This window comes from Hippoglossus hippoglossus, chromosome 24, assembly GCF_009819705.1.
Source record: "Hippoglossus hippoglossus isolate fHipHip1 chromosome 24, fHipHip1.pri, whole genome shotgun sequence".
Lineage (NCBI taxonomy): Eukaryota > Metazoa > Chordata > Actinopteri > Pleuronectiformes > Pleuronectidae > Hippoglossus > Hippoglossus hippoglossus.
Genome location: NC_047174.1, coordinates 9,967,859 through 9,990,404, shown reverse-complemented (window position 1 = coordinate 9,990,404; position 22,546 = coordinate 9,967,859). Strand labels below are relative to the sequence as shown.

At 42.1% G+C, this 22,546-nt stretch overlaps 2 protein-coding genes across 5 annotated transcripts; both read left to right on the top strand.

Annotated features, from left to right (window-relative positions):
- Window positions 1-328: 328 nt before the first annotated feature.
- On the top strand, window positions 329-12,502 carry si:ch211-142k18.1. Of its 3 annotated transcripts, none has more exons than XM_034579916.1 (3): window positions 329-497; window positions 8,848-9,414; window positions 11,534-12,502. In XM_034579916.1, exons 2-3 carry the CDS (start codon window positions 8,873-8,875, stop codon window positions 11,670-11,672), a joined length of 681 nt encoding a protein of 226 aa, XP_034435807.1. In that variant the 5' UTR covers window positions 329-497; window positions 8,848-8,872; the 3' UTR covers window positions 11,673-12,502. The 3 variants fall into 3 exon arrangements, with proteins under 3 accessions (XP_034435807.1, XP_034435809.1, XP_034435808.1); XM_034579918.1 differs by lacking the exon at window positions 329-497 and adding an exon at window positions 4,711-4,761 and having other exon boundaries at window positions 8,867-9,414; XM_034579917.1 differs by lacking the exon at window positions 329-497 and adding an exon at window positions 4,785-4,863 and having other exon boundaries at window positions 8,867-9,414.
- Window positions 12,503-13,080: 578 nt separating this feature from the next.
- Window positions 13,081-22,397, top strand: chrna2b (cholinergic receptor, nicotinic, alpha 2b (neuronal)). 2 transcript variants are annotated; one of them, XM_034579915.1, is made up of 7 exons: window positions 13,081-13,782; window positions 17,804-17,955; window positions 18,690-18,734; window positions 18,915-19,024; window positions 19,869-21,021; window positions 21,328-21,489; window positions 21,556-22,397. In XM_034579915.1, exons 1-6 carry the CDS (start codon window positions 13,665-13,667, stop codon window positions 21,451-21,453), a joined length of 1,704 nt encoding a protein of 567 aa, XP_034435806.1. In that variant the 5' UTR covers window positions 13,081-13,664; the 3' UTR covers window positions 21,454-21,489; window positions 21,556-22,397. The 2 variants fall into 2 exon arrangements, with proteins under 2 accessions (XP_034435806.1, XP_034435805.1); XM_034579914.1 differs by having other exon boundaries at window positions 21,328-22,397.
- The last annotated feature ends 149 nt before the right edge of the window (window positions 22,398-22,546 follow it).

Here is a 22,546-nt window from a genome sequence, read left to right as displayed (position 1 = left end):
GATTTTGTCCCTATGAGAAAATAAGGTGGACAAATCGATGGAAACACTCGTCAGTGTAATGCAATGAAGAGATAAGCTTTGGATTAAACTATGTAAATATATACACAGGGAAATAAATTTGCAAAAGGTACTTGTTGTTTCCTCAAATTCTCTTTTTCTAATCCCAGTGACTAATGTGCATGATGAGATTGGTTTTATTCGAAATCGCAAAGATCCACAAAATCTCAGCAACATCACATCTCTCCAAATACATCTCCGATACAAGCTGCATTGCAAAAAGCAGAAAAACAAACGCACTAAAGATTGTGTTTTTTTTTTTTACAACAAACTCAGTGCTGCCAGCAGAGCAAGATTTAATCAAGGCAGGGAAGTAGAACTGGCATGCATAATCTCATTTTGAAAATGTGTCGCACTCATAAGAGAGTCCATTTGTTCAGGCAGTTTCAGGGAGTCGGTCCTGAATTCCGTTAGAAAGTCTCCAAGCTGCAGTAGAGAACCAGAATGAAATATAGAGAAATTTGACTTGATGGAATAATTCACATTATAGGAGTGAAATTATATTTAGCTGTTTATGAAGATACAACCACTGGTCGGTCTGTGGTGTGTTCAAGTGCGACTTTAGTAGCAGGCTTTTGCTGGTGTTACTTATCTAAGCTCAGCCCGGTGAGTCGCTGCCCTAAGAAAAGGAAACGTGTCAGTGCTACAGAATATCGACTGGCAGCAGCCCTGAATTTCACAGAACATTTCCAGCGACAGATATATTAATTGTTGTGCACAAATTTGACACATTACAGATTTTTTTTTTTTTTAAAGTGAATGTTATCGCAAACGCCGGCCTCTTGCTCCCAGAAGCTCCTAAATCTTTGCTGCGAGAGGACGAATGTGGGTAAAGCGGCAGAGCGCGCTGGTTCTGAGCGCTGAAGAAAAGCCTGAGCTGTGTTTGGGGTCCCTGAGTGGATTAGCAGAGTTTATCAGCACCAGCACACTGTGGCTCTCCGCGCAGCCGCGCCGCTGTGGATAAGTGGCTGCAGAGAGCACAGAGTCCTTGGCCTTGGTCAATAACAGCCCTCGGCGTAACACGAGTTGTTGGTCAATTAGAAAATGCTGAAACAGTTTCTTGGTCAATAGATTCACGGTCACAGTCTAATCTGCTATGTATTCTGTAAACTGCATTGCCAGGTGAATTCATATTTTCATCCTTTAAAGTTATACATGATTTTAACATGGGACTGGGTGAAACTGGAGCAAGGGGAGTATTTGCTGTGTGTTGTCAACAGATGCCCTCTGAAATGTGGATATTTTATGTCTTCCATACTTGGCTTTTTAAAAGTATGTTTTGGATAAGCTAAAGCCACCATACTGCAGTGGCCCCGACGTCTTAGCACAAATCATCTAAGTGCCAATCCCAACGGCAAATGACAAAAACCCAACAATATATCGCAAAACACAAGAGCAAAATAGAAAAACAAATCAACGTATCATTAAGTATAAAAACAAACAAACAAGAAAACACAATGACACATCTTAAAAAACAATAGCAAATAAGAGAAAACAAAAACAAATGATAAAACATTACAAAAAACAAGAGCATTAACCTCTAACGGAGAAGTTAGGTACCTGAACTACTCAGTTATTTACTATGTTTAACATTTCATTGCTTCATTGTATTTTCTATTTATTCAGTTTGATTTTATTTTTTTTCTATATTATTTTACTTTCTAAGCCTGTTTATAATGTGCTATATATACAAAATTTGACTTGACTCGTTGCTGATTTTCTTATTTTTTATTTCCATAACTCCATTATGGATGAGTTGATTCTCAACATGTGAATACGTACAATTCACGCAGCTCTACCTCAAACAGCTTTTCACGTCCCTGCAATAAAAGCGGCTGCATTCCATTGCCCACATTATGCAACATTCATCCGTCAGTTGTGTGACACTGTTTACACCAAGAGTGAAAAACGGCTCCCATATGGAGCCTTCCTGTGGTTTCAGGGGGAGGAAGAGGACACGCTACGTGCATGTCCAAACATGGCAGAGGGCTTTTAACACTGATGTTTGAAAAAGACCATCTGTCCCCGACACAACAGGAGGATTTAAACATGTGTTGATGAATCTATTTTGGAAAATCTTTGAAGTGTTAGAGTAAGAATTGTGCAAATTACACATAGTTAATGGTTATAGATTGATTTGATGACATTTGATGCATTATCCTGTTTGAAAGTAATAGAAGCCTCCTGTCTGTCTTTACCTGTAATAATGCTTATTGTATAATAATGTCACATTTTATTTGGAAAGCACTTTGGAGGTGTGGGTGAAGTGTTTGAGTCCACAAAACACTTCTGGAGTCTCAGGGGTAAAATTTGTTATTGCATGGTGCGTGTTTTTTCTGTTGTTGTATTACTTCTGAAGATAAGTCACTAATATCTTCAGTTGTATTTGAATCGGCTGCTACAGTGTTTACCACTGAAACTCCAAAAGTGTTTTGTGGACTCAAACACTCCACCCCCCCCCCCCCCCCCCCCCCCAACAAACCATAACAACAGTGTGTATTGGGTTTTTCAAAGCACTCAAAAAGGGCAAAGATAACCCGAAAGGTAAATACAGTGTGTCCTTCTGAAACTGATATTTTGTTACCGGATATCTGATCGTCCATGAAGTAAAATATCTATAATCCTCTTCCTCAATTTGATAAAAATGTGCTCGAGACCTGTCAGTGTTGTTATGACTTGGTTTCTGATAAGAGGCCGATAAAAACCAAAGATCTCTTCCTTTTAAAAGTCAGCCTCCGGTGAAACATCGTTCCTTCCGTCGGAATCCGGAATCATTCAAACCAGAGCTGATGTGGATCACTGTTTGCCATCATCTTTACATCCAGGATTAAGAGGTGAAAATATATATTTTCTTATCCTGTCAGTGAGCCCACCTGCCACTGGCGGTATTCCAGATATCATCTTTTCATAATCTGTTGATTATTAGCTTAGTAGTTAAATCAGCACTGAAGACACAGGAGCATCTGTGAGGTGCGGACAGCGAAGTTAGAAAGATGACATGTATACCTGGTGTTAAAAACACCCTGTAGAGGAAGTACTTACGTTTTAGTTCAGTCTTTTATGACCATTTTGCACAAATCAACTTTAATCCTGGTCATTTTCCTTTGCATGGACGTACATGATGCAACAACAAGTAAAGAGCTGACTGAAGACCGTTAAAGATGAGAAGGATTTTATTTCATTTACAGTATATTAACCTGATCCCTGCTTTTCCAGTATCTGTCATCACTCGGATTGATTTTGATTTAAATTCCACAAAGTACAATATTTCACTGTAAATCTCTACATGACTCCACGTTTGCTTTCCTGCACAGAGCGAGTGGTTTGAACCATCTGGTGTATCCAACATCCTACAAGAAGGTTTCCCCCTTTTTCTTTCTTTCAGGATTTGGGCTTTTTCGGTTACAAGTGATCTTCTAACAGAGCAGAGAAAAATACATTTCTCTTCAACGCACTTATTAAAATTGCTTGCAATCCTTGTTTTTGCCCTGTTGATTCACAGTGAAACATCTGATTCTCATTTCACGTTCGTTTCATGGATGTAGTAGTTTGGTTTTCATAGCCGTTTCCTGACGTCTTCCACATTTGTTTTACATCATGGTTGTGCAAACTCACACTTCCCTAGAGGAGGTGATAATTATACCCTCAAAGCAATGGCATTTTGGGAACATTATTATAGATGGCAACAAAACAGCTGCTGTAGAGCTTCAAATAAGCCTCCAAATTCAAGTTCACTAAACTGAATTTAGAACATTTTTATTTTAAACTTGAATGTCCCTTTATTAACCACATTTAATTCACTAGATCTAGATTTTTATTCGGATCAAAATCAGTTACCTTAACATGCCAATTTTTTTATGATCAAGATCCATGAGTTATTCTGAGAATTCAACGAAAGGTTTTGTAGAAATCTGTTTCGTAGTTTTTTTTGCGTAATGCTAGCCAACGGACAAATAGACGAATGCAGACGAAAGCATAATCCCCTCGGAGCAGATAATAAACCATATACAAATGGACAGTTTTCTCAGGATCACTGAACTGAATTTAGAACATTTCTATTCCAATGTTAGTTTAAATAATAATTTAGGAGGAAAGAACTGTGAGAGCTAAACACCAGCGTTTAAGTATTTTGTGGTTTCAAGAAAACATAATTCCGAAAATTTGACCAAACTACATTACTGGATCTTTGTCAACCTCCCAACCTCAAACTGTACAAAGCTTTATTTCTCTTTCACTACTGTCTTGGTTTGGAAGCAGCTTTTGTTTTTTCTTCCACGTATTAAATTACCTAAGTGCAGAGTCCAGACACAGTTAAAGGGAACTTTTCCTAAAGTACATAGGAAATGTGAATTCAGCATGGTCATAAAAACACCCCCCCTCCCCGTTCCTCATGCTTCCTCTGCCCCCCCCAACCACAGCCCACAGATGTGAAACAGATTACACTCCGTCCTCACCCCCTCCCCTCTGCCAGCCCCTCTCTCCACCGAAAAGAAAGAAATCATTCAGCTTCAGCCTTTTTCTGCTAACATCCCCCTCCTCCTCCTCCTCACCCCCCCCCCCCCCCCCCCCCCCACTCATCAACAGAGAGGGGCACACAGGCGACCATGCTCTCCAGCCAAACCTTAAGTCTGTGTGTGTGTGTGTGTGTGTGTGTGTGTGTCTACATTTCTTTTTCTCCCCTGACATGAAGAGGAAGGAAAGCGAGTGAGTATTTGTTCTCTGTGCCTGTGAAAAGTTGTCCCTGAGTCGTTTGAGTCGGTTTAAAAAAGAGGGGAGAATTTAGCTGTGAAAAATCATTGGAGTTGGGTAAGTTTGTTTCTGTTATTTATAAAACTTTCAGTTATGGTAAAGTATAATGAAGCTTTCTCACCGGTTAAAAGCAGAAAAATCTAATCCGAGTTCACATCAAGGGGAATTAAACTTATTTAAATTATTAGGAGGGTTTTAAAACACTGCTGTTTATGTGGATTATTGCTGTTTGGTGTTTTTCTTTAGATGCAGTAAAGTTTCTATATGATGCATTTACACACAGGTCTTCACTGCACTTATTTGTCTAATTATATATATATTGTTAATTTACCTGTATGTAAACAGCAAATCTATGAGGCCTGTCTATGCTATATTGACTTTATTTTCCAAAGAACGTAGTTGTCATGGCAACGTTGAAGTGGTAGCGTGTTGGGACCTTTTTAGATACAGTCTATGGTTGTGACACCCGTGAAACTCACCTGTTCAGGCTTTGACAAGAGGCACCACAAGGCCGAGCTGCAGCCACGGAGCAAACAGCCGGAGCTCTGACCCACAGCTGAGAAACAATCAAATTCAAAAAGGTCTACACATGATATCCAAAAGGTTTTACTCTTTATATAACTCGTTTTTTATGGAACACAGATGATTAACCGATTATTTGGCCCTGACGTATGTCCTTTATGATTATAGATTGAAATGTATCCAGCTTTGGACTATTAGTTGTACAAAACCATCACTTTAAAGACATGACGTTGGTCTTAAGGAAATTCTGATCATATTTTTTTGGGGACATTTTTGAAAAAATAATGACCTAAATCAAGAAAATATTTAAAAGATTCATAGATAATGGCAATAACTTAGTTCTTGGTGTTTATTTAATCAAGGTTGGAAAATTATTTACTCTAACTGTTATACATAACAAATAAAAACAGTCATAAAAGAACAAAAGACTAAAAATACTAAACGTGACAATTTAACCATTACCACTATTACAATAACAAAAAGTAGAAATAGGTTAAACCAGGGAAGGTGATGTAAAAATTTTCTAAATTGTTTCTTGAAGTTTTTCAGGGCATCCAACTGAGAACAACTGTGGGAGAATTGACCAAAAAAAAAAAAAGATTATATGTTCAATAATCTTCTCAGAAAAGTTCTGCTACACAAGGATGTAGTCTCTTCTTTTCAAAGATTACTAAGAGGACATATGTGGCTGCTTTTCTTCTGGCAGCCGCACTTCTGCTATTTTAAGCCGAAAGCAAAAACGTCAGCCTGTAAAAACCACTTCACGATGACGAGAGCCGTCAAAGTGAAGCCAAAAAAGGTCACGACGGGCCACAGAGAGTCTAACACAAACACTGCTACTACCGAAGCAGAGGAAGCCAGCGTGGAAAGACCGCAGACATTTTCCAAAGACAAAAGGCAACTGCTCCTGCCAATCTGTGATCTGCAGAGGAGCACGCGTGCCTCCAGTTAACAGGCCCGTTAGACACCGAATTAATGTCACTGGATGTCCTCTGACTTGTGCCTTTTTACTGCTGCCATGATGATTGAATACGGAGAAGTTAGAATGTGAGATATATTTCCATTTGGCTGTATTCTGTCATTAGGCTGAGAGAGCGGAGGGTTTTGATTCATCAAAGTCCAAACAAGAAGAGTAAAACTTCAGAGCGATACAAAGTGTTTGGACGTGCCCTTGCTCCAGCTCTTTTCAATCACGACGCTTTGAATATTTCTGAAGATGTCATTCGTTAAAGCCTTTTCTGCAAATAGATGGGCTTTTTGTATCTTCTTAGTACATTTTAGAGTTAATTGACCATTAAATTCAGACTTTAACACAACATTCTAAAGATTTGCACACACACACACACACACACATTACTCTGCACATGATATTTATATTTTAATCTCCTCTAGACTAGGGCTGTTTTGCAAACACTCGCTCATAAACCCCAATTATACAATAGGAAACGTTTACAAAAGCTGATACATATTCTCAAGTTATGTGTCACCTCAAATGAAATAAAAGTGAATATATTTTATTCCATTAGATAACAGCGGAAATTAAGATCCTAAATACCGCGGATAAGGTGCCGCCATCTTGACATTTTTTTGTTGGAGCCAGGGTCTGAGCAGGACCCATGGTATCAAGGTCCCACTGATGGGATAAGAACTCCCTAAAATGAGAGAATCCACTTTTGAGACAAGTTTGACGTGTACTTTAACTTTTTAGTTTGGTCCACGTCCTGTCAGCTAACATGGAGGAGGCCGGATTTATGACCTATATTGAAGCCAGCCACCAGGGAGCGATCAAGATGATACACACGTCACTAAAAAGAAATGACCCTAATATCATTGGTCGTTGGTTTGAACGTTTCTCTTCACGGCTCTTCTCACAGCTGCTGTAACATATGTGAGGTCACCATTTAAAGTCATCAGAAACAGAGGAGGTGATGGAGAGAGGGAGAGAGAGAGAGAGAGAGAGAGAGAGAGAGAGAGAGAGAGAGCAGCCGACAGTTGGTCGTTTTATGAGTTTGGTTCACGCCACAACTCATCTTAAAATAAATGGACAATTTTACGGTGTCCGTTCTAGTTCTCGTCGCGAGCGTGATTGGGCAATCATTCTGTGTTTCGCAACAGAACGTGTTCAATCCCACCCACTCCGATTTTCAGTTGAGCTGTGAGAGGTTGAAATAGTTTCGAGGCAGCTGCAAACGAATGTGCTCCGACAGCAGAAAAAAGCTCTGCAGTGTACCTCCACCTCACGGGCCCGGTGCCGCTTTTTAAATACATTTCCAGATGCATGACCGGGGAGTCTGCAGTACAGTGAAATGAGAGTGACAGTGACACATACAGGAGGGATCATTTTCTTTGGAGGAACAGAAAAACAAAACCTTTGAGATGGAATTTTGCAAAAAGCTGCTCCTGCTCATGTGTTGTCAGGATTTATGAGGTGAACAGATGTGAAAGATCGCAAGACAACCTGCCAGTTACAAACAAACTACCCAAACAACGCTGCTGCATCAGAGTTTACAGCCTGAGCATGACACAACTCATCCACAGAGCCATGACCAGGCCACAGGGCGGGAGGCATTCTCCAGTACACAACCACAACTCAAGCAGCACACAACTTTCTGCTACACTTTTAAAATCAGCAGTTACAAAACTGAGAGCTTGAAAAGACACAGGAAATGCGCAATCTGCTATGACATCATTGTATGGAAGAATTACCTTACAGTGAAATTTAAATAATTTGAAATACAACAGAATTATATAGTACCTTGAAAATTGTGGGTAAAAATTTGAATTACACTAAAATCTGAGGATACTTCTTCATTGGAGGGAATACAACACGATAGGACTGAGGTGTGATTGATTTTTCACAGCCTGGAAGTTAAACATCAAACTCATGTTTCCAAATGTCACTTAGCAACTGGTTTTTGGATCTGAACTCGACTCAAATACTGTGAAACTAGCACTCAGTAGAGGGCACACCTCCACCAAGACCCAATAATCCCCTTAAATCCCACCAAGCTGCACCAACTTTCAGAAACTCATGCCCGATTCTTTCCACAAGTTATTCCCTGAGAAAACAGACCAAAATATAATGGGTTCTTTTCCTGAACCATAACTCATTCTTCATGGTAATCCATTCAGTTCTTTTTGTGCAAGGGGTAAAAACCCTTAACCCTTGGACGGGGTAAATATATTTTTCTGGGGAATTCACAAAGAGAAATCCAAAAGAAGAAACCGAAGATGAATTTTAAGTGGCTCAAGGAAAATTAAATGTTGCTATTACAGCAAACTTCTGCAGTTTGACTTTCAGGGTCACTTTTATTAAGCCACTGAATATTTCAGATCAACTTCAGTAGAAGCCATTTCTATGTTACTGAAAGGCATAGGGGCGGCACAGTGGTACAGTGGTTAGCACCCGCGAGGGGGTTGAGGGTTTCCTTCAGTTCCACAAGATATATATTTTGACCGTCTGTGCTAAACCAGGCTGCTAAGATGTTTAGTTCTCTCTACACTTTCCCTGTTACTCACCCCTTCCTCATTCTTCCAGGTCACCATGTGGCGCTGTTGGATGTGGCCCTTAATCTTGGCCTGGGTGTCCATGGCAACCCAGACACTCTGCCAAAGTGGGGATGTTGACTGGGGTTCAGGCTCTGACATTGATCCTGCCGTAATGTCCACCAACGACACGTCGCAGGCAGCCGGCGACGAGCCTGTGAGGATGAAAAACAACCGTGACTCTCACACATCAGCAGCATTTCCATCACCGTCGCCCACGCTACACCACGAGCCCCAACCGGACAGGTGCTCGCTCCACTTCGCCACCGACGCTGCTTTGGCGCGACGGCTAAAGGCTGAGAGAGGGGAGCTGGCTTATCTGCAGGCCATCCAGCACGGGAACGAGGCCGTGATGGAGAACTTGGCTCAGTTTGTGGGGGCAGAGGTGGGAGATCAGAGGTACGAGGACGTGATCGAGGAGAACCTCGTCGGCACCCAGGAGGAGCACAAGAGGTGTCAGGAGGTGGTGGAGAAGGCTGAGGAAGATCTGGAGAAGCAGCTGGAGGGAGACGCGTTGGACTCCCTGGCTGGGATGCAGAAGTGAGTGCAGGGAATGAAACGTGTTTGTGTCGAGCTTCATGAAGTTAATAGCTGAAATGTAAAGGAGCTAAAAAGGTTAGGCTCGTTTTTTGGTGTCCTGAGGGAGGGTCAATATTTTCCTTGATTTCTCAGAGAAATGTTCATGGATCTTGAAAAACAATCTGGTATATAGGGGTATAGGGGATTGATATTTATCAGTGTGATTTGATGCAGATCCAAATAAAAAAAATTTGAATTTAAAAGTGGATTCACAAGGGGACTGTTGGGCCTTGGCAGACAAATACACACTCTACTGAGGGACAGTCTAGTTATATTCTAAATTAATTTTCTTTCAAATTCTTCTTGGGTTTCCAGGGATGTGTGACCACTAATTTTTTTAAATAAGTATCTGAAACTCAATTAGTATGACATTTTAATGAAATTAAATATGTCCGACTTTGGTAATTCACCTGAAATGCAGCAGAGGCAGTTTCTATTGCTGAGTATCCTAAGGACCATCTGTGTCCACAAATACAGATACTGCACAGATACATGGTGCACATATAAAGTGAGAGGTTTTTTACACCAAATGTTTGAGCAAACTTTTTTTTGCCTTCTTGTTGCTTCCTTCAAGCTTTTATCAGGACTGATAACAAAAATGGAGCCGAATGCGGAGTCCACACGAGTATGGTTCAATACACAGAGTTTGATTTGACTTACAGGTTTGGTGAACAGGGAGGCAGAGATCCGGCAAAGGTTTCCAAAAACACACAGGCAGAGGGAGGGTCAATAAAGAGAGTTAGGTCAAATACACACTGGGAATAAACACTCGGAAGATGCTGGTTCACTCACAGGAGAACTGACAAGAACAAGAGGAACACACAACTGACAACTACACCAGGTGGAACTGACTGAGGCCAGGTCACAGATCACAAAGGGAGGGACAAAGACACAAAGACAGGAAGTGAAGTGCTCTTAAACAAGAGACAGTGGTGACTACAAAATAAAACAGGAAGTTAAGGCCAAAATCAATAAACACAACAATGAGTCCAACAAAAGAGAATCAAAAGTCTACAACACAAAAAAGGCTATACAACACAAACACAAATCCAAACTGAACCTCAGCTCCACAAACAGTCTCCTCAAAACGATTATGACACCAGACTCATAACTCCTGAGGTTCCAAGGATGTGTGAAAACCACTCCATCATTTTCTGACATTTTAACAATCAACATAATAACTTCTAATCAAAAATATGATTATTAATTGTGGCCCTGGAGAGAAACATATCTGAATTAGTAAATTCACATGTGTCGTGCCCTTTAAACAAGGCTGAGGCATCTGAAGCAGAAACATTCATTTGCAATTTCAATAAGTGGCCCTGGGACCATTTGTGTGCACAAATACAAAAAACTTTTTTTTTTACTGCACTGCTCCATTCTTGTGAGATGCCTCACTCTCCACAGCCCTCTGTCATACACACCCTCCCAATTTGCCGCTCTATTTAAACTGCAAAGATTTCCCATCTCTCCCTTTGCTTGTCAGCATCTCTGCTGCCCTGCATCAGTATCGAAGCCTGTCGATTCAGCCCCTCCATCACCCGAGCATCAACCTGTGAGCTCCGACAGGTAGTTAAAGATATTTGCTCATCAGTCTCCAAAGTATCTGGGGAAGTGATTACGTCGGAGCCAATAAGCTGAACTCTAATTAGGTTCTGCTGCAATAAACATTTCAAACTGTAGCTGTCCCTAAACATGCCTGATTGTTTTCATCAAGATCCATGAATCATTGCCATCGCTAAGGACGTTATGTTTTCACCCCTGTCTGTTTGTTTCTTAGTTTGGTTATTAATGAGCAAGATTACACAGAAATCAATGGACAGATTATTACGAATCTTAATGAAAGGATGTGATATGGGTTCAAAAAAAGCTGAACAAAATTTTGGTACCCATCCGAATCAGGGCGCTGATCTAGGAGTTGTAGATTAAGATTATGAGATGGGGCATTTAGGAGCTGCTCACTCCTCTTATATTGTATAAATTGTCCTCAGCTCTTCTTTCGCCGACTCAATCTTTCTGCACATCTTCTTCCTCCCCTTCCCTCCACCTGGTGACCTGTGCCGTTGTTCGTCCGGAGCAGAATCAGAGAAGAGTCCTCAGCTTTCGACAACATGCTACGTGCTGCCGCAGACATCGCCAACAGGCTGGAGAGCTCATCGCAGGCCCTGCAGGCCTCATTCACCAAGCAGCTAAAGGACATCATCAAAATCCATCGCTAAGGAAGTGTGGACACGGCTTTAAAACATATCGTCCTCTAACTTTGTGCAATATGTTGGATATACCGTGTAAGACTCAATAAGAGGAAAATAAACCTTCCTGCAATTATATAAATATTTTTGCAACACTGAGATACAACAACGTGTCAAGGTCGGCCATTCCATCAAGTGTAGGAATCGACTTTTTTTCCTTTCACAGAAGCTTGTGACCCATAAAATCCATTCGATTATTTCCCATCCAGGTTTATTCCTGAGGTCAAACATGGCAGCAGTATGTGGCTGCAGCTTTGAGCCAAGTTAAATGTGTTTATGGATCAAACCAGATTGGCCTTCAGAGAGCAAACATAATGACTGTGTTAGTCTTCTCCAGAGGAAGCTGTGGGTCGGCCATCTGGTTCAAGGTTGAGGATGGAGGCCGGGACACGCTTAAGATGACAAGTGTGTTTCAATGGGGATTTTGTTTTTGCAACAACAAAACAAGAAAACTACCACAGGGACAAGGATATCTGTGTTTGGAGGAAACTGTGCAAACTATACCTGCGGATGAGGGACAAGATTGTAGAAAGGATTGGACGGCTCCTGTTATCAGGAAGAATTAAACATGTTATAAGCTATTAAACAAAGAAACTCTGAATATGCACATTGTTTAAAATTCCTGCAAGATCATGTGTTTGTTGGATTTTAAAAAGTGAGAGTTAAGATTTAGTTTTACTTCCAGTGCCAGTACTCATCACTATTTTATGATATTTGTAACCATAAAATGTGTAATAATATGAATTTGTACAGTGCATGATATGAAGTATGTATAGTAAACAGCAACAGACAACACATTGGCCAATTGTTTACTTGTTTGGAAGCTCAAAGATGTTTTCTGTTTTCATTTGGTGTCATGTTTGCAAAGCTTCTACTCTCATATTGATAATTTTGGGGAAACTTAAACTTCACTCAACACTTTCCTTCATGTAATCTGCCCTCTAGCTGTTTTCAACACAAACATCCAGATGTTTGCAGGTGAAGACATGTTTTTTTGGTTTAGAATTATGTCAATATTTGAGTGAGTTTGAGAGTCAGGGTTAGGCATTTAGTTAAAATGGTCCAGGTTAGGGGTAAAATGTGAATTGTGGCTATAGATGAAGGTTAGGTTTACAATTGGGCTTAGGTTGTTCACAATAAATATGGAAGTCAATGCAAAGTCTTTTTTATAGGGACTTGTCGGATTTACGTTTTCAGGAGATAAGTGTAAGTCAGTGTATTGTCCTCTGAAGTCAAAGAGACGACTGTGTGAGAGAGAGAGAGAGAGAGAGAGAGAGAGAGAGAGAGAGAGAGAGAGAGAGAGAGAGAGAGAGAGAGAGAGAGGAGGAGGGACTGTTGTTAGTACAAGAGGAAGAGACGGGGAACACTCTCTTGTCTTCTCTGGGAGGATGATGTGCTGTTTTTCCAACCTAATGAACCTGAGTGGTCACTAACAAAGCTTATAATCATGGGGAAGAACTAAAACAAAAAAATTTGAATGGATATCAATAACTTAGACCAATGCGTAAATCCTTGGCACCGTGCGCTAAAAGGTGGATAAGCTGATATCTTACGCAGCAGCAACGCAAAAAGCTTTGGACAGTGGTTCAATGGACTAACGGGCTACTTACAGTTTGAAAAATGACCTTGGTCTGATCTACTGTGTAACGCCGCAGCTCCCAGGATAAGCACCGACTGATGGATAGATCCCCGGCTCAGTGCGCGAAACCCGAAGGTGCAGCAGCCGCTCTAGTCCTCAGTGCGCGGGGCTGGAAGTGAGCAGGGTGACCGGCTGTGGGTGCTGAGCTCCAGAGGAAAGAGACCGGAAAGTTATCCTGAAAGACCCATCACCACACTCTCATCCTCCTCCTCCTCCTCCTCCTCCTCCTCATCCCGTGGCAGCAGTTGTCCGGACATGCCTCCCTGCTGCGAAGATGACGGACTCTGCTCACACATCACGGTGTCGAGGTAACGTGTGGCAGGATGGGAACACCACCGAGGAAGTTGGACTCGTCTCTGCTGGAGGAAAAGATGCATCCGTTCAACCACCTGTTCTCCTGGAGGACGGCTGCAGTGTGGTCGATCCTGCTCTTTCCATCAGGTCAGTACTTTCCTCAAAGATTTCCTCCCGGTTCCTGTGCGCTTTTCGCCGTGCGTATCAGCCAGCAACACGGAGACAGCGTGTAGAACTCAGGGGAACCAAAATGTCACGTTAAAGCTGAGCATTGAGCCAAGTCTCTCTCTGTGAGAGCTGCATTTTCTGCTGTTTACTGCATGATACAAATTGACATTAAAAGGAAAATATAAAAAAGTAGTAACCTGCATTTCAATCTTCCTACAAAGCTCTTCTAATGTCTCATGTGCAAAAGTATGTTTTTTTATTTGAGTCCCACCCTCAGCTAACTTTGTCCCTGAGCATAAATAGTGCTGAAATAAATAAGTTCTTTTCCACTCCATTTGAATTCAAGAAGACCTCTTTCTCCTCCACAACAGAGTTAATTCATGATCCTTTGTCCTTGACCACAATAATTCAGAAACTGTCGAACAGAAGCACTGTACTTCACAAGAAAACACAAGTTCCAGAGAAAATATTTCACACAATATGCTACAACAGGCACCTTATTTATATTTTCACAAGACTAAAACGAGTAAGAATGAATAACATTCACTTTATTGTAAGAATATCTGTTTTTCAAGAGCTTTTCTGGACATATTTGTGGAAAAATGGAAAATGGCCTGCAGACAATTTTTTGCCCATCACCCGTTCACACACATTCACAAACTGCATGCAGCACTTTTTCTATCACACATCACGCATCACTCATTCACACAGCCGTCAGGGACAATTTGGGGTTCGGAATTTTGCCCAAGGACACGTGTAATGAAGGAGAGTGGGGTTGAACTGCCGACCTTATCATTTGTGGACGACCCGCTCTACCTCATAAATAGGTACACAAGAAAAAGTGCCTATAGTTCATTTCAACTTTGAATCCATCCAGTGAGATATTAAAAGCTGCTGAAGGAAGTCGATTCTGGAGCCTATGTGGATATAGACTATATACCTGGTTTAATGTCTTTTCATATGCACAAACTAGTCCTCCCTCAGATGTGTAGGATAACACATCCTCTCCCTCCATCTCTTCATGCTACACAAGTCCAGTGTGCTGGTTCTTGATCTCATGCCAGTGTTTCTCTTAACGCCTCTGACAGAGTTCATCTCTCCTTTGCAGTTTTTACTCAACTCCCTGGAAAATGTTATTTATTTATTTATTTTTTTTAACTTAACTTTAAGTATCCGACAGCCCAATATTGCCAAGAGTGCCTCTGGCCCGAGAAGCTGCTGACTCGATCCCCCAGCTTGGCCACACTCCAACATCCGCGGCCCCACGGTGTGCTGGATGGTCGGGAGCTGGCAGGAGGCTTTGATCTGTGGCGCCCAAGACCCCCCCTTTTTTTCCACATCTGGTCCTTTCCCAGGTGCAGCGACAGATGAGCACGCAGCACCCTGACTGTCAGGAGGGCAGATAAGAAGTCTCTGGTGCACGCCTGTTTGCCAGACGGAAATTAGTTCATGATTGCAGGAGGTGAGCCCAAGTGTACCCTGGGCAAATTAACAGTGAACTTGCATACTATTTACCATTTAGAATATCTATTACTCCTAAAATTTGTTTGCCCAGAAACCCTGCACACATTTTTAAAGACAAAATGGCCAGCTGGACGAATGCTCTCGAGCTTTCCTTCGGCACACTGGACCCGTCTTCCTCTGTTAAAGCCCCTGGAGCCAAAGGGTTAGCTCGGGCAATAAATCATTTAAGTAGATTTGCATGCATCCTTCTGGTGATAGCTCTGCCGGACCCTCCTGGCTGCCCTCCACTGGTCTGTCCCACAGTTATGGGTTGTAAGGACTCGTCATTGTTGGCTTCAGAACTACAACTCACCCCCGGACAGGTAATGACGTGGCCTTGGCCAAGCAGCCATGACTGCTGCCACATGCAGGTGGTTCAAGGTCTCGTTTTGGGATCCTTGATGGCAGCGCACTTCATTGGGCAGCGTGATACACACTGTGATGCCAAACAGAGCTGCAGGGGGGAGCGGGCTGCTGATGGCACATTAGAATCCCAACAGATATTTGGATTTTAGCAACAAATTTGTATCCATTTGGATTCATAAGCTCCACTTCACTGATATATTAAGGCCTGTCCAGGTTAATAAACTCCCTTAGTTTCAACCTAAAGCCTTTTTCCACACTTACTTTGTAGCCACACACTTCTCTAGGTTGTGTGCACTGCAGTAACCAAGGGGAGACCAGAGGATTCTCTGTGCTCATCTAAACATCCAATAATCAGCTTGTAAGGCTTTAAGGGGAAATACACTCTCCCCCCCTCTTAACTGCACGAGTCTCTGCATGGCCATTGGTCAAATGCCATGGCCCAACGCCACTCATAATTTCCCAACGTGTAGAAAACGCCATCCTTGCCTCAGTGAACTAAATAGGTTCTAATAATTTGTTTACCTTCAGACGGAGGCCAGGGTGGCTGCTTCCCTCCTGCCTTCATTAAGCCAAACTAACAAGCTGATGCTGTATTGTCATGTTTATTGTGTAGATATGACGAGATAGTATCTTCTCTTCTAGTTTTCCTCTCGTATTTTTAGATTTTGAACTGTTCTTTTAATGTTTAAACGAGAGAAAGAGACTAATCCAGATCCAAATAGTGTACTCACCAAAGTCTGACTGATAAACCTGCTGGGTTTAGTTTATCGCTGCATATATCAGCTCATCAGTAACAGGTCACGGCAGCAGAGTAATACTAAATAAATGTTAAGAGCACTTTGGAAACAGTGCCCCCATTACAAGGTGTATTATAAAGTCTCCCAACCATTGAGCACTTTTCTCTTTTCATTTGTCACTTGAGCTGTACATCTCAGTCAGTATTTTTACCATCCAGTATCAGTTGTGATGTAGTATATATACACAGATGTCATCATTCACTGCTTCAAGAGAGAAAAGTGTCCGTTAATTGTTTTGTGCATCGGTTGTAACAGAGTGACAGGCAGCTCCACAATAAACACCTCTCGACTACTGAGAAATTAGCTCACCTCCACTTAACACCAGCAGCAAGTAACGATGTGTGTAATTGACTCTGACGACACTGATGAAGGTGGAAGCTGTAATCCCCCAGGGACGGGATTCCTGCCTGATTTTATTCCGCGGGGAAATAACACGGGGACTCGAGTCAGAGCTGGTTCACAAAGCTGTCTGGTCTGCATTTACAGAATCTGTCTGAACAGGCAACTCTCAGAAGGAAGCCATAATAACACTTAAGGGATAAAGAGGGAGGTTACTGTTAGAATGGTGCCGGTGTCGAGGGAGAGACCTTCGGCAGGCGACCCCCTCGCAGGGAGCTCAGATCAAGAGATCAGAAAGATTTGCTCCGATGTGGAAAAGTCAATAAGATGCAGAAACACAAGGTTTTCACAACACACACACACACACACACACACACACACACACACACACACACACACACACACACACACACACACACACACACACACACACACACACACACACAACATCATTGCAGAATGTTTTACTGCCGTTGGTTAGGTGAGGATTAGGTGAGAGAACATGGATATGAGGCCTTTACACTGTGCAACTCCCTTACTCCTGTCGTCTACCATTGAATTATGTTCCCCGTATATCACACCATCAAATACTAACTGTTGAATGTCAGTTTAAGCAGTGCCATATTATTACAATTTAATGTTGAACAACTTCTTATTGTGTTTTCAAGAGAGCTGCTTTTTATGTACTGCTGATTTAAATAGTGAAATAAGATGGGAGTTGAAGTAAATAAAATCTGGAATTTTATTTGTGTGGAACGCTGAATATATGTGACCGAGTTATGGTTGGACGATAATTTTTTGATATAAATATATCAAATCGATAAGTATCACTATAAATGTATTTATATATGTTATAATATTATTTATTTTAAGTTTAAAGACTATTTCTTTGCTCCTGAGTGAGGTTGTGGTCTTAATGTCTTTCTAATGGCCAGAGAGTGACGATTCTATCATATTAATATATATATAAGTATTGAATTATTCTGTGTCCACAGTTCTCTGTTATGACAAGTCGCACACGCACGCTGAGGATGATCTCTTCAAGACGCTGTTCGCCGGATACAACAAGTGGTCGAGGCCTGTGCCCAACATCTCCGACGTGGTCATTGTCAAGTTCGGACTGTCCATCGCTCAGCTCATTGACGTGGTGAGTCAACACAAGCTCTCACACAGTCATTTCAGGAAGGTCACATTAAATGTCCTCATAATAAGGTTATTCCCTACATGCATCGCAAATACACAAATGCACTTAAATAGGAATGAGCTGAAATGTTAATAACCCCCGTTGGATTAATCACTTTTATGCGTCCCCTGGAATCATGTCACTGTCACCTGTGTTACCAGCAGTGTGTCTCTGCATTGGGTTGTGTTCTGCGTAGGTGTTGTGAGTTTTTACAGTGCATGTGTTGTCAAATGATGATAATATCTTGATTTGCATGTATTTTGTTGCAATGCTCTGAGCCTTCTGGGCCACTGTAGAAAACACCTTCAATGAAAATATGTATTTTTATTTATGTGAATTTAGTTTACAGTGGAATAAAGCTTCACATGTTTCAAGGTCAAACTAAGTAGAATGCAGACTTTTGGTTTTTTTAAGTGCAATAACCTATTTCTACAACTTTTAATGTATGATTAAAGGAAGGATATATGATTTCTTTTTTTAAACCTACAAAATCAAACACAAACTTTGGAAAGCTAGATGATGCACCTCAGCCATGTCACAGCTAAAACTTCCAGATTACTTCACAGTCGGTGAAGCTGCTGCGAGCTGTATTTGGGTCGTCTTTGACAATCCTCCAGAAACCTCTCACACACACACTTGTCTGTTCTGCGCCTCAAACTGACAAACTCCGTCCCTCTCTGTGTCTGTGTGTCTGTCAGGATGAGAAGAACCAGATGATGACAACCAACGTGTGGCTCAAACAGGTTAGAACATAAAAAAAATGTGTCACTGTTTATTTATTATTAAGATTTTCTGTCTCTAACAGGGGATTTGATTATATAAAAAATGCAATATAAAAGGGACATTTCTGAAGACGTGAATCACTCAAATGACATTTAAATGAAGGATCACAGCAAAATCATTTCTGCTGTTGGTTTCTCCAGGAGTGGAACGACTACAAGCTCAGCTGGAGACCGTCTGACTATGACAACGTGACGTCCATCCGAGTGCCGTCAGAGCTCATATGGGTACCAGACATCGTCCTCTATAACAAGTGAGTGAGACAAAGGTCACAGAGAAGTTAAAAAACGAAATCTTAAAACAAGGCTGCAACCTTCAGTCTGCAGATTATTCTGTTGAATTACTGAATAATCGTTTCTCCTAGTAAATAGGAAATAGTGGGCATCACAACCTTTCGATTTAATATCATAGAAAATCTACCAATTGCATTTGAGAATCATGGCCAAGAAATTGTTTTTTGCTTAAAGGACAACTAATTAGCTTTGCTTAACATAAAAATGATATAAAAGAAGTTTTATAATTAGGACAAGACAACTATTCCCTGTCTATTATATCTGGTGGGAGGTTGGCGCCATCTAGTGGCCTCAAAACTATACATTCTGCTACTTTCATTCTATACCTGTTTTTTTATTTTTTATAAACAGATTACATGCAGTTTTTTCTGTGTCTGTAACTACAACTACGAATAACTAACCTATATGCGCGAATGGCTTCAGTGTGAAATCTGCTGTACTGTGAAATGTAGTACTTTTACCACAACCCGCACCCTCCTCCTGAATTCCCCTCGTGGAGATTCATCAGAGAGGGTTGATGGTGCGGTTCTGCTCGGTGGAGCCTGTGCAATCACAATCTGTGAGTGAAATTAGAAAAGGTGCCAGACTGATGAAATGATAAGGTCTCGTTATTAAGTCTTCAGCTGAGGCTGTAACGCCATTAAAGCGATGAATGGAGGGGGCATACTTCTGCAGAGGGTTATTATTATTGGGGACATCATAAACATTTTTCACTGGACGGTTTCTGCAGCTTTTAAAACTTTTAAAACCGAGGTCTCATGTTTTCTGTCACGCCCACTCACGTGTCCACTTCTGTCTTTCCAGTGCCGACGGTGAGTTTGCCGTGACCCACATGACCAAAGCTCACCTGTTCCACACGGGTAAAGTTCGCTGGGTCCCTCCGGCCATTTACAAGAGCTCCTGCAGCATCGACGTCACCTTCTTCCCCTTTGACCAGCAGAACTGCAAAATGAAGTTTGGCTCCTGGACCTACGACAAGGCCAAGATTGACCTGGAGCGCATCGAGAACACGGTGGATCTAAACAACTACTGGGAGAGCGGCGAGTGGGCCATCATCAATGCCGTGGGGACGTACAATACAAAGAAATACGACTGCTGCCACGAGATCTACCCGGACATCACCTACTTCTTCATCATCCGGAGGCTTCCCTTGTTTTACACCATCAACCTCATCATCCCCTGTTTGCTGATCTCCTGCCTCACCGTCCTGGTTTTCTATCTGCCCTCAGACTGCGGTGAGAAGATCACCCTGTGCATCTCTGTGCTGCTGTCCCTCACTGTCTTTCTCCTCCTCATCACGGAGATCATACCCTCCACGTCCCTCGTCATCCCACTGATCGGCGAGTACCTCCTCTTCACCATGATCTTCGTCACCTTGTCCATCGTCATCACCGTCTTCGTGCTCAACGTGCACCATCGCTCTCCCAGCACTCACAAGATGCCCCGCTGGGTCCACACCGTGTTCCTGGACCTGATCCCCCGCTGGCTGTTCATGCGGCGGCCTGCGCCAGACGTCCGGCGACGCAGGCTGTTGCTGCTCCAGCAGGAGGCAGCTGCGATGAGGCGGCAGGTCCGGCTAGCTGGGTTCAAATCCGGCCTCAGCACTTCGGCTAACTGGTTGAGGGACGGAACCACGTCCAACGACGCTGACCGAAGCTGTTATGAGGATTTAGAGCTGGGGACGCTGACTTCGTATTTCTCCTTCCGTCCTCCATCGCCCAGGCCTCCAGGGTCGACTCCTCCGCAGCAAAAGAAAACCCCACAGAACCGACAGGAAGCGTCCGGAGGGACAAAAAGACATTCAACAGGGGCCAGAGTCACTCCCACTCAGAGGCCGACTAAAGTAGAAAATACTGTATCAGACTCCACATTCCTGCTTTCACCCAGTGTAGTGCGGGCATTAGAAGGGGTGCACTACATTGCAGACCACCTGAGAGCTGAGGACGCTGACTTCAGTGTGAGTATTAACATCTGTCATCTATCCTCCCTCTCAATTACTAACAGTATTATCTCTTTGTGTGAGTATAAATCACAATCCATGAATCCTGACACCCACATAACAAGTATCTGTTCCTGGACCTGGACTTAGTACAAACAACTCAATGGTCATCTTAGATATTATTGTATACTGATGTAAAAAAGACTAAGACACAAATACAAATGAGTACAGGGCTTTCCAACCAAGCACTGAACTATTCAAAAGTTTGGCTCCAACAAAATCGTAATATTTCATTCCTTGCTTTCTCTGTTTCCCTCCACTCAGGTGAAGGAGGACTGGAAGTACGTCGCCATGGTCATTGACCGCATCTTCCTGTGGATGTTCATAATTGTTTGCCTGCTTGGGACCATCGGCCTCTTCCTGCCGCCCTGGCTCGCCGGCATGATCTAGCGCTTGAAGGAAAGAGAAAAATAAAACCCACAACCACCTTCACTTGAGTGACGTTTGACATTTAGGCCAAAGTCTGGAGTTTGTGTTACACCTTACAGCCCAGCGTGTGGCCTCATCAGCTCATGACTTCACACCACCAAACCGAAATCGGGAAGAAATGTCAAACTGTTCTGTTTAGTGGCTCCCAGTAAATCCAAATATGTTTTACTCACATGTTGGTTTCCTCTTAGCTCATAGCCCCTGGTACACGCTGGGATCTCTGGGTTTAGTTTGGAGTTGTGTGTGAAGAAGTCTTTGAGTACAACTACCTCTCTCTCAGACCACAGATCGCTCGAGGTCACTGGGGTTAACCTCTACATACACGTGTGTATAAAAAAAGAAAGCGGTTTTCCAAATACTTTCCACAGTACTGGTCTGCAGCAGTAGTAAAAATAAAATACAGCTGATACAGCAGACAGGATTTCATGCAGTACTTTTAGAAGTTTTCAGCCCTGTTGTTGATGCCTGATGAGCTGCTGACAAACTACTTCCACGTGGGTAGACGTACTTTAGTAGATGTTTGAGCGATGAAATACTTTGATGAGCCATGAACCTCATTCATCATAAAATGGGACGACGTTAAACTCCCTTTGGTTTTGACATTTGGACCAACATGCTGTTGTTATAGATATTGACTGGACCTTGTTTTTTATTTAATGTTTTTTTTTCTTCTCATAATTAAACTTATGTTTTGAATGATCATACAGTATGATAATAAATACCATGATGAAAACTGTTGAAAGGCCTGTCATGGCATTTATTGAGTGTAAATGAGCACTGTTTGCACACCATCGTATTTCAGCCAGAAGCATAAATGACACTTTCTTCCCGACATTTCATATTGACCATAGTTATTCTATTTATAAAAAGAAATTATAAAAGATAACTCTTTTTATCCAAGTCTTCAAGCTCAACTTTCTGTGCACTGACGACTATCTCTACATGTCAATATATTGATGTACCGTACGCTGGAACACTCAAATGTTGATACACACAAAGTGCAGCAGGGAGAAGAACTCAATCCGAACCTGTGTGTTATCATGTAAGACAATTC